General features: G+C 44.0%; 2 protein-coding genes across 3 annotated transcripts in view; both read left to right on the top strand.

Annotated features, from left to right (window-relative positions):
• The first annotated feature begins 518 nt into the window (after window positions 1-518).
• Window positions 519-2,418, top strand: LOC144341292 (uncharacterized). Its single transcript, XM_078004372.1, has 3 exons — window positions 519-602; window positions 1,036-1,178; window positions 2,281-2,418. The coding sequence occupies exons 1-3, from the start codon at window positions 519-521 to the stop codon at window positions 2,378-2,380; spliced, it is 327 nt and encodes a 108-aa protein (XP_077860498.1). The 3' UTR covers window positions 2,381-2,418.
• The window catches only part of GABRB2 (gamma-aminobutyric acid type A receptor subunit beta2), a 260,765-nt gene continuing 252,056 nt past the window's right edge, over window positions 2,351-11,059 (top strand). The window contains exons 1-3 of one of the 2 annotated variants that reach the window (XM_015141351.3): window positions 2,351-2,509; window positions 2,661-2,752; window positions 3,790-3,857. In XM_015141351.3, the coding sequence (XP_014996837.1) occupies window positions 2,433-2,509; window positions 2,661-2,752; window positions 3,790-3,857 (237 nt within the window). In that variant the 5' untranslated portion in view covers window positions 2,351-2,432. The remainder of the gene's footprint in view (window positions 2,510-2,660; window positions 2,753-3,789; window positions 3,858-11,059) is intronic. The other variant, NM_001168328.1, reaches the window with a different exon arrangement.

Raw genomic sequence — 11,059 nt, 5'->3', positions numbered from 1 at the left:
GGGAGGGGAAAGGTTATCAGAAGGTAAGTGGGTCAAGAGTGCAGCACGGAACCGGACCCTGAGAAGCCCCCAGGGCTGCGGGGACCGCAAACCTGTGGAGCTACACCCGCCACCTGCCGCCAACTCTGCGGGCCGGCGACCCCTCCTCTCCGCAGGCAGTGGCCGGGGCTAGCTGGTGCGGTCCGCGCGCAACTCCACCCGCAGCCGCCACGGGCTCCGCGGGCGCCGGGAGCTTGACCCGCAGCAGCAAAACACTGGCAGCGGGCAAGGTCGCTGACTCAGGAGACTCCGGAATCTCGGCTGTCTAGTTCACCGGTTAGGAACGCTGACTCTGAAATCCAACCCTGGTCTCACCTCATGCCATCTGAGTGACCTTGGGCAATCTCCTTGGCTTCAGTGCGCCAATTTCTAAATCTATAAAATGGGGACACTGAAGTGATAGCTAAACGCTAGAACTGTTGCCAGAATTAATGAATGCAGCGCTATAGCACGCAGTAGGCACTCACTTAATAGTGACCATGATTGGCAGCAGCATCGACAGGCTAAGCACTGGGGTCCAGAATAGAGATTTGAGCTCCGGCCTTTCCAGTTCTTCACCCAGGGTGGGGTTGGGGGAGGGGTGGCGGGAGCAACTACTCTACCCGCCTCTTCCCCCGTTCCAAGATAAACTCAGGAGTACCCGGAGAGCCACTGGTTAGGACTCGGGTTCCTTCGGACGGCCCTGTGTCCCCAGACTCGTAGCACCTCGTGCCGCCCGTGGCGCCTCTCTTTCCCGAGAGCGGAGGAAAGACTTCTTTTGTGAATTGAGTATCTCCCTCCCCCAATTCCCCACCCCAAGCTTGCTGCCTCCTCCGGGTCCCGGCGGCCACGGCGAGGCGGCCTGAGCTTCGGGAGGAAGGGAAGAGGCAGCCTCTGGGTGTGCGAGTCCCCTGGGCCCGGGGAAGGGAAGAAGAGGACGAGGTGGCGCGGAGACCGCGGGAGAACACAGTGCCTCCGGAGGTGGGGGGGCTCTTCCTCATTTTGCCTGCCTTCTAGGGACCGCTCGGGCTTCTTGTATTCAGAGGTACAGCCCCTGAACCGCCGGGAGTCCCTGTCCCCTGCCCGGGCCGAGGGGCCGAGGGGCCGGGGGCACCAGCTCAGCACGCGGCCGGAGTGGGCGGCGAGCGCGGGCCCGCGAGGTAAGGAGGGATGGCGGGAGGGGAGTGCGCCTGCACGTGTGTGCGCGCGGGTGCGCGCAGCGGAGGGGGCGCGGGGTCCCGGCCGGGGCGCGTCCCACCCGGCCACCTGCCCTTCCTGCGCTGTGCCGTCGCCCACGCCCTCCAGTCCCCCGCACCTGCGCTAGGGCGCTCGTCACCCGCATCTCCCCCGCCTCCACGTCCCATCTCCCCCTCATCCAAACCCCACCCTGCCCACTAATAATTCCCACTGCAGAATCAGACCGAAACCTGGAGAGACAGCGTTGCCTTTCTGCTCCCCTCGCCCCCCTCCCCTCCTGCTATAAATAACCCCGACTATCGGGTCAGGAACGTCACACGGCGAGAAAACAGGACCCCGAGGTTTTCTTCTCGGGCAATAGGGGGCAAAGGGTGAGGAGAGGAGAAAGAAATCGCTCGTGAGTAGTGAAGAAAAGCTTGCTCTTTGACTACTAGAAGAGACCAGCCATTATTTTATTCTTCTTTTCTCTCTCTTTCTTCCTTTTTTTATTTTTCCGTGCCTTTCTTATTCTGTACCCGCCTCCCCAACCCCCCGCCCCAAATCCAACGGGTTGCACAGCATTCCTCCCATTGGTTTTTTCCCTCCCTCCTGCTTCAACTCCCAACGCCCCCTCCCCGCTCCTCCCACCCGCCGCACATCCCCCGCCCCCCCACCATCCCTGTCTGGCCCCAGGCAGGGCATGCTATTTGCCAAGGAAATAAAGTTCAAACTCCTTTGCCCCTGTGTCCGGCTGAGACCAGAAATGGGCTTACCGGCACCCATCTTCCGCTGGCACCCCACACCTGCTCTCCTCTAATTTTCTAATCTGGTTTTGCATATTTAAAAGAACACACACACACACACACACACCCCAAAAACCCACAACCCGCTAGGTGCAAAACTGCCTCCTGCAACTACCGAAACTTACCAGACGCTGTAGTTATTTTGTCTTAACGAAAGGATAACAACAAAAATTTTATTCTGGATGCTGCTGTGGGGTGACTTTTCTGTATTATTCAAATATGTATGTATTATACATATATGAGCTTTTCCTTTTTTCCTTTTAATTTTTTTTTTTTAAACAAGGAAATCTGCTCGATCCCCGGCAGCCGCCGCTTCCCCTTTGATGTTTTGGTACGCCGTGCGCATGCGCCTCACATTAGAATTACTGCACTGGGCAGACTAAGTTGGATCTCCTCTCTTCAGTGAAACCCTCAATTCCATCAAAAACTAAAGGGATGTGGAGAGTCCGGAAAAGGGGCTACTTTGGGATTTGGTCCTTCCCTTTAATAATCGCCGCTGTCTGTGCGCAGAGGTAAGTGTGCCCAGCGTTTCTTTTCTCCGTTCTCACTTTGAAGGGTTCTGTCTGCATACCTCTGAGCAGGGAAATGTAGTAGGGATCCGATGCTGAAAACGCTGTGCCTGCTTCCTTATTGATGCCTGCTTATTGTCATTTCTTTCTTTAGTGTCAATGACCCTAGTAATATGTCGCTGGTTAAAGAGACGGTGGATAGACTCCTGAAAGGCTATGACATTCGTCTGAGACCAGATTTTGGAGGTAATGGGGTTGCCTTGCAAATAAGAAAGAGTCCAACCACAGCCGAAGCTGTCTTTTGAGCTTTGTGCGCGCTCTCTTCCCTCTCCCTAGTTGTGGGTGCATGTGGTGTACTGAATGTGTCTCTATTTTACCATATTGAGAAACTGATCAAAACTTAAGCTGGATTGTTGCTACCCAGCACTAGCGTGGTCTTTCAATGAGACCCTCTTAGTGTGTACTCAGATTTGGTGACTGCTATCTTTCAGCTTCACTGTTAAGAATCCTTTGCTTTCCTGTCTTTGCTTTGTTGAGATACAAACCTCTTAAGTTTAGTAAACGGTGTGCCGAGAGAACCAGGCTTACAGAAGGCCACCGAGGAACGTTTTTTAGGACAATATGTGCAGGCAGTAGGTTGAGAGGCGGCATTAACCCCCTGTGCCTGCCTACTTTGGAAGAGTTCTTCTGGCCATGGTTACCGTGGCTCATGTCTGGATATAATCCACTCCTCCCAGCCTCACAGAAGTGGGGAGGACTGGGGGATGGGACGGTAGGGAGAAAATGGGAGGGTTAGGGAGGGTAGGGGAAAGAAGAACCTCTATCCGCCTGCAGCACTAGATATGCTGATAGACTTATTTAACATTGCTTCAGACTCTTATGAAGCTCAAAGAGTTAAAACCTGTGCACAGAAGGGGGTGGGAAAGACTGAGGAGGAGGGGGTTTCAGCGCAAAATATAAAAATCCCTTAGGCTAGAAAGATTCCTGTGCTTCTGTGAGTTGTGTGCATTCACTTGCTGAGACATATGCATATGTAGACAGAGCTGGAATCCCTTGTTCACAACATACGTGCGTGCATATTCAATACAGCATTTCTTAGACAAGTGTGTGCCTGCTACTTTAAAAAAAATTTTTTTTTTTAAACAAAAAAGCAGAGGATTGAAAAATTTGAGAGTGAGTAGGGCAGAGGGGTTTGGGGTAGAGTATCTTATGCCCAGGGATAACTCTTGCTGAGAATGAATGAAGTTCAAAGAAATCACGTGGCTGGCCATCTTGCTTTGCAGGTCCCCCCGTGGCTGTGGGAATGAACATTGACATTGCCAGCATCGATATGGTTTCTGAAGTCAATATGGTGAGTGTTGATGTTTATGACTACTTCTTTGCAGACTTTCGTTTGGGGACAGGAAGGAGAAATGAGCCAGCTATTGGGGGTGGGGGTGTGCCTGGGTATGTGTATGAGGTGGGGGTGAGGGCATGGAATTTCACCCTAGAATCCCCTGTGTTGAGGTTAGAGAGTTGGCTCTTTCTGGTCCCTAACGATTTTTTTAACCTGGTTCAGATACTTGGAGTAAAACGCATCACACATTCATGTGTAAAACACAGTCACTTGCAGGAGACCCCCTACAGAAGCCTCATCTCCTAAGGCTCAGAAATAAACACAGCTCATCAAGTGATTTTCTGGATTTGATGTGGGCTCATGGGAAGAGGGGAGAGTTTTGATTTGACATTTAATGGAGAATATAGCTTACAAACAAAACTGTAATAAAGGCCCTGGAATACTGACGCCCACTTGTTGCTTTCAAAGATCACTGTTTACAGTTAGTGGCAAGCCCCCATCCCCCATTCCTGCCCCAGCTCCTTTGCTTGCTGCTTCCTTTAACCCCTCCTGTGCACCAAAATAAAGATTAGCCACCCTGTTTCTAAAAGGTAGGCTCAGACCCATGTGTCATCCCTGTTCACTTCAGCAATTCATTCACCACATGTCTTAAGCTTGTACAGTTAATTGACAGCAGTACTCCTCAGTGTCTGCCTCCTTGGACTTGGGGCAAGTGCTAAGAGGAAAAAGCCTGTGTTCCCAACTAGGAAACACGTGTTGGGGGGGTTTGCGTCAATCAGGAGCTCCCCCTGCTGCCCATATTAGAACACTGCAGACATGCAATAAAATGACAAGTGTCCCAGACGCCCCCACATACTTGGGGGCATTCCTCCAGTGACTTTTCTACTCTGTGTTTTTAAAATCCCATGCTTTGGAAAAGTCCCTCTAAATAGGCCACATTTGAATGTAAAATTCCAGTGTTACTTTCAGTCCTGATAGCACCCAGCACATTTCAGAAGGTTGAGTTTTGACATAGTTCTGTCTAGAAATTGGACGAATTATTAAAGAAGGGGGTATAGTATATAAGCTTTCATGTAAAACATTTCTAAGCCACCCCTCAGGACTTGGAAATTAGTTCTCAACATAATACAAATTTCCGTATTCCCAGAATTCAAACAAGAAGAAGCTCAGTAATCAGCATAGTTCTTACACACTGTCCAATGATAAGAGATAAACCCGAGATTTCACAAGATTCTGAAGCAAATGAATACTATGCTTATACCTTATGAGTACGCAGGGGAATTCAGCTATTTCTGAAATGTTTTAATGACATGAATCTTCTCATGTTCTAATTTGGGGAAAGTTTGTATCACATGCAATATAAACGCAGACTAAAGACAATATTGGATGTTTCAGAATCATAGATTTCCCTCACATTATGAAAATCTGTGTGGTTACAGAATGTTTCTTGGGATAGTATTTAATTTCTCAGATATATGAATATTCACTTTTGGTGAATTTGAAAGGTCTTTCATCAGTTTACGTTTTGAGCTTCAGCATAAAAATAAAAGATATCCTAATGTGGGTACCTTCCTATGTCTCAGGAATTTGAATCTAAATTATGCTGTTTAAAACAAAGTAATATAGAAATCAGGTGTGATTCTGTGCATCCTACACGTGATTGATTCAGACTCTTCTCTTTTGCATTTTGCTTTTTTTATGCTCTTCTCTCAGTCCCAAGTCTTATTTTACCACCACCTCCTTCTTTAGAGCATCACCAAATGAGATTTTGTTAAATGTATCAAGAAAAATTTAGAACCCAAAGAGATAATCATGAGATGACTAGAAGTTGCTGCAATAGGTTAGCTAATAACTTAGAGGTATTATACCCTAACACTGTTTAGAGTGATAGAATTTTTATTTTTCTTTCCTTTAAGTTCTATTCATTTTTTTTTTGTCTACGTGCAACATTTTGGAGAGCTATCTGAGGTGGAAACAATGCCAAGACCTGCTAGTCAAAATATAGATCCACCTAAGGCAAGGTGTCATCACTTAAAGCTATTTACTGTTGCTGAAAAATCATGAGATGTTGAAAGTGCAAAAACAAATGTCAGGTTGTAAATGGGACAACATTGCAACATTAATGATTAGAACCAAGTGTTGAAAATTCCAAGCCAGATTCCTTACTTAGCTTTATGCTACACCCATGGATTTGTCCGGCTAGATTGTGACTTGTTGAAAAATTAACAGTTATTTCAGCTGGCAATCTTAATAACCTAAAATTATCTTCAAAGAAAAATTTGTTGTGATGTTTGTTGTTATTTTTTAAAGATGATTATTTGTTTTGAAGCAACAGATGGGAAATTCCATCACTGGTATCTAAATAACAGATGTTTATGGTGTGCTGTCCCCTGTATGTAGGTCTGAGTGTTAGTGCCTTTTGATTAGCTTCAGGTCTGAAAGAATGGTTGATTGGTTCCTTAAATGAAACTTCAAAATTGATTTAACAGACGCATTTATTCCTCATTATCCTTTGTGGACTGCAATCTCTGATAATTGTAACTTTCTCTTTTTATAGCATGTCTTCCTTTGAAGAATGGTAGGGAACCAGACCATTTAAATTGTCATTGACTCATTTGTACTGTACAAATAAATGTCCATGTCAGTGTGATGCTCCTTGTAAATCACAATGATAGAAAGACCCGAAAGTGAATCAGGAGTCTCAGATGTGAGTTCTACTTCTGATGCTTAGTCATCCTGAGGATATTCACAGATAGACTGGGCTCACTTGCCTCATTCATTAAAGGGGAGTAATAGTCCCATTTTACCTATCTTCGGTGAATACCAGAGTATAGATATACCTTGTTTTATTCTACTTTGCTTTATTGTGCCTTGCAAACATTGCATTTTTGTAAATTGAAGGTTTGTGGCAACCTTGAAATGAGCAAGTGTATAAGGAGCCTGCTTCTCTAGTAGCATGTGTTCACTTTGTGTCTCTGTGTCACATTTTGGTAATTCTCACAATATTTCAAATTGTTTCATTATTATTATATCTGTTGTGGTGATCAGTGATCTCTGATGTTACTATTGCAATTGTTTGGGGGCATCATGAACTGCACTGATGGAAGGCAGCAAACTTAATGGATAAATGTTGTGTGTGTTCTGACAGTTCCACCAGTGGGTCATCCCCCTGTCTGTCTCCCTCTCTGTGAGCCTCCCTATTCCCTGAGACACATCCATATGGAAATTGGACCAACTAACCGCTGTACAATGAGAGTTGCACATCTCTCACTTTAAATCAAAACCTAGAAGTGATTAAGATCAGTGAGGAAAGTGTGTCAAAAGCTGGGACAGGCAGATAGCTAGGTCTCTTGCTCCAAACAGCCAAGTTTTGAATGCAAAGGAGGAGTCCATGAAGGAAATTAAAAGTGGTAGTCCAGTGAACACATGAAAAATAAGAAAATGGAACAGGCTTGTTGATGATATGGAGAAGGTTTTAGTGCTCTTGATAGAAGATCAAATTAGTCACAACATTCCCTTAGAGACAAAGCCAGATTACCAGAACAGGCCCTAACTGTATTTGATTCTATGAAGGCTTAGGAGATGCAGAAGAAAAGTTGGAAGCTAGCAGAGCCTGCTTTAGGATGTTTATGGAAACAAGCTGTCTTCATAACATAAAAGTGCAAGGTGTATCAGCAAATGCTGATGGAGAAGGTACAACAATTTATGCAGAACATCTAAGATAATCGATGAAAATGGCTGGCTATTCTGCACAACAGACTTTATTAGATAAGAGAGTCTTCTATCAGAAGAAGATGACATCTAAGACTGTCATAGCTAAAGAGGAGAGGTCAGTGCCTGGCTTCAAAGCTTCGAGGCACAGGTTGACTTCTGTTAGGTGTTAATGCAGCTGGTTGCCTTAAGTTAAAGCCACTGTTCACTGACCATTTCCCACATCCTTGGTCCCTTAAGAATGATGCTAAATCTACTCGACCTGTGCTCTAGAAATGGAAAAACACAGCCCAGATGACAGCATATCTGTTTGCAGTGTGATTTATTGAACATTTTAAGACCACTGTTGAGACTTACTGCTCAGAAAAAAAAAAAAAAAAAAAAAGATGCGTACTGACTTACTGCTCAATCAGGTGCAATGGCTGAAGCCTGTAATTCCAACACTTGGGGAGGCTGAGGCTGGCAAATACCTGGGCCCAGACATTCAAGACCAGCCTAGGCAACATGGTGAAACCCCGTTTCTACAAAAAATACAAAAATTACCTAGTCATGTTGGCATGTGCCTGTAGTCCCAGCTACTCAGGAGGCTGAGGTGGAGGATCACTTGAGCCTGGTGGCAAAGGTTGCAGTGAACTGAGATCACACCACTGCACTGCAACCTGGGTGACAGAGTGAGAACTTGTCTCAAAATAATAATAATAATAATTATTATTATTATTATAAGATTAAAATTAGAAAACAAACCAACAACAAAAATAATAGCTGCTCATTGACAATGCACCTATTCACACATGAGCTCTGATGGAGATGTACAAAGAGATTAATGTTGTTTTCATGCTTGCTAACACAATGTCCATTCTGTAGCCCATAAATCAAGGAGCAGTTTTGACTTTCAAGTCTTATTTAAGAAGTACAATTTGTAAGGCTATAGCTGCCATAGACAGTGATTCCTCTGATGAATCCGGGCAAAGTATTGAAAACCTTCTGGAAAGGATTCACCATTCTAGATACCATTAAGAACATTCATGGTTCATGAGAGGAGGTTCAAATAGCAACATTAACAGGAGTTTGGAAGAAATTGATTCCAACTCTCATGAATGACTTTGAGGTGTTCAAGACTTGAGTGGAGGAAGTCACTGCAGATGTGGTGGAAATAGCAGAAGAACTAGAATTAGCAGTGGAGCCTGAAGATGTGATTGAATTGCTGCAATCTCATGATCAAACTTCAATGCACAAGTTGCTTCTTATGGATGAGCAAAGAATGTGGTTTCTTGAGATGGAATCTACTTTTGGTGAAGACACTGTGAACATTGTTGAAGCAACAAAGGACTTAGGATATTACATAAACTCAGTTGATAAAGTGGCAACCGGGTTTGAGAGGTTTGACTTCAATTTTGAAAGAACTTCTGCTGTGGATAAAATACTCTCACACAGTATAGCATGCCACAGAGAAATCTTTTGTGAAAGGAAGAGTCCATTGATATAGCAAACTTCATTGTTGTCTCATTTTAAGAAATTGTCTCAGCCATCCCAGCATTTAGCAACCACAACCCTGCTCAGTCAGCAGCCATCAACATGGAGCCAAGACGTTCTATCAGCAGGAAGATTACTACTCTGTGAAGGCTCAGATGATTGTTAGTATTTTCCAGCAATAAAGTATTTTAAAATTAAGGTATGTACATTTTTAACGTGATGCTATTTCACACTTATTAGATACAGCATAGTGTAAACATAACTTTTGTATGCACTAAGAAACGAAAAAATTGTGGGACTCACTTTACTGGGGTATTCACTTTATTGTGGTGGTCTGGAACTGAGCCAGCGATATCTTTCTGAGGTATGACTTCATGTAAATTTATTGGTAGTCTATGAACATACTTAATGAAGACAACTCAAGAGACCAAATGTCCACTCCAGCTACTGTCTTAAGTGTGCTTGAGTTGACGATATAATTTACTAAGTCTCAGTTTTTCTATGTTTTAATTGAGAAGGGACATAGTAACTTGGCTTCCAGCTCAAAGTTCCATGTTTCTCTATTGGATATAAAGAAGTTCCAGGAAAGCTTGAAAATCTAGAAAATCATGATGAAAATGCAGAACTCCTAAATGGCGCGCAGTTGTGAGTTCTTCCTGGCAAGCTAGTGGTGGTGTCACAACCATGTGACTTAGGTGACTGTCGGCTCAGCTCAATAGATCTTTGGAAGAATGTGGTCTCAATTAGAATGCTCCTGAGCAGAAAGCTTGGCCTTGGAATGAAATATTTTTAGATGTCATGTTAAATTGGCAGGAATCTTTTTGTTAAGATTCTTTGATGAAAAGTGCATTTTAAGATTCAAATTTGGCTCTGAGGATTATGGACTGAAATAGCTTCCTCTTCATTTAAAGCAGATTCTTCTCCATCTTAAAACAACACATTTGCCAACCAAAGAGTGAAGCAATATTTCACTTTTGAGGAAAGAGTTCTAGTAAACACATACACAAATTACCTTTTTATGGAATGGCAAATGGAGAAAAGTGCTGCTGTTTTTTAAACAGATGTTTTCTTGCATCACCAGCTGCACAGTTTAAAATTTCATTCAACAAACTTATTTAGCAGCTACTATGATCCAGGCATGTGTTAGGCCTTATGGACAGAGTAGTGAACAAGACCAATCCATCCCTTGACCTCATGAAATATATTATCTAGGTGTTTACTTTTTTTTTGGAGACAGTTGTCTTGCTTTGTTGCCCAGGTAGTGCAGTGGTGCAATCTTGGCTCCCTGCAATCTTCACCTTTTGGGCTCAAACAATCCTCTCATCTCAGTCTCCTGAGCAGCTGGGACTACAGGCATGTGTCACCATGCCCAGGTGATTTTTGTAGTTTTAGCAGAGATGGGGTTTCACCATGTTGCCCAGGCTGGTTTCAAACTCCTGAGATCAAGCGATCTCCCCACCCTCAGCCTCCCAGAGTGTTGGGATTACAGGCATGAGTCACTCTGCCCAGGTAGGTGTTTACTATTCTTATAGTTACATCAGATTCTTGCTGTATTTATGCCTAGCTTACGTCTTTCCTTTTCTGTAAGACTTTTTCTTAGCAGCCAAGTAAGTGCCTCATGGTCTTTGTCTCCTATAAGTTCCTTCGTCACTTGCTGATTTTATCATTTTTCTGGGTATTTGGTATTTCAAATGGTTTATATTTTGCATATTTATTCTCTCTTCCTCCATCATGTTTATAAATTACATCATTTCAAGGTTTTGGTGTCTCTCCCTGTGTGGTTTTGTTTTATATACAAATGGTTGTTTGGATATTTGACCCCTGGTGAATGCCACAAGTATTGAGTGAAAAATTCACTTTTCTAGTGGTAATTTATTATTATTTGCTACACGCTGTACTATTTTTGTGGGGAAATAGAGCATAGAATCATAGCCCACAAAGTCAGATATTCACCATTTGGGAAAACAAGTGTAGAAAGAATCACAATGTGGGGTCTTGAGCGCTTTGAAAGAGGAAATACACAGGGCATAGTG

Source organism: Macaca mulatta, chromosome 6 (assembly GCF_049350105.2).
Source record: "Macaca mulatta isolate MMU2019108-1 chromosome 6, T2T-MMU8v2.0, whole genome shotgun sequence".
Lineage (NCBI taxonomy): Eukaryota > Metazoa > Chordata > Mammalia > Primates > Cercopithecidae > Macaca > Macaca mulatta.
The sequence above is the reverse complement of the archived record's forward strand: the minus strand, read 5'-3'. Positions and strand labels throughout refer to the sequence as shown.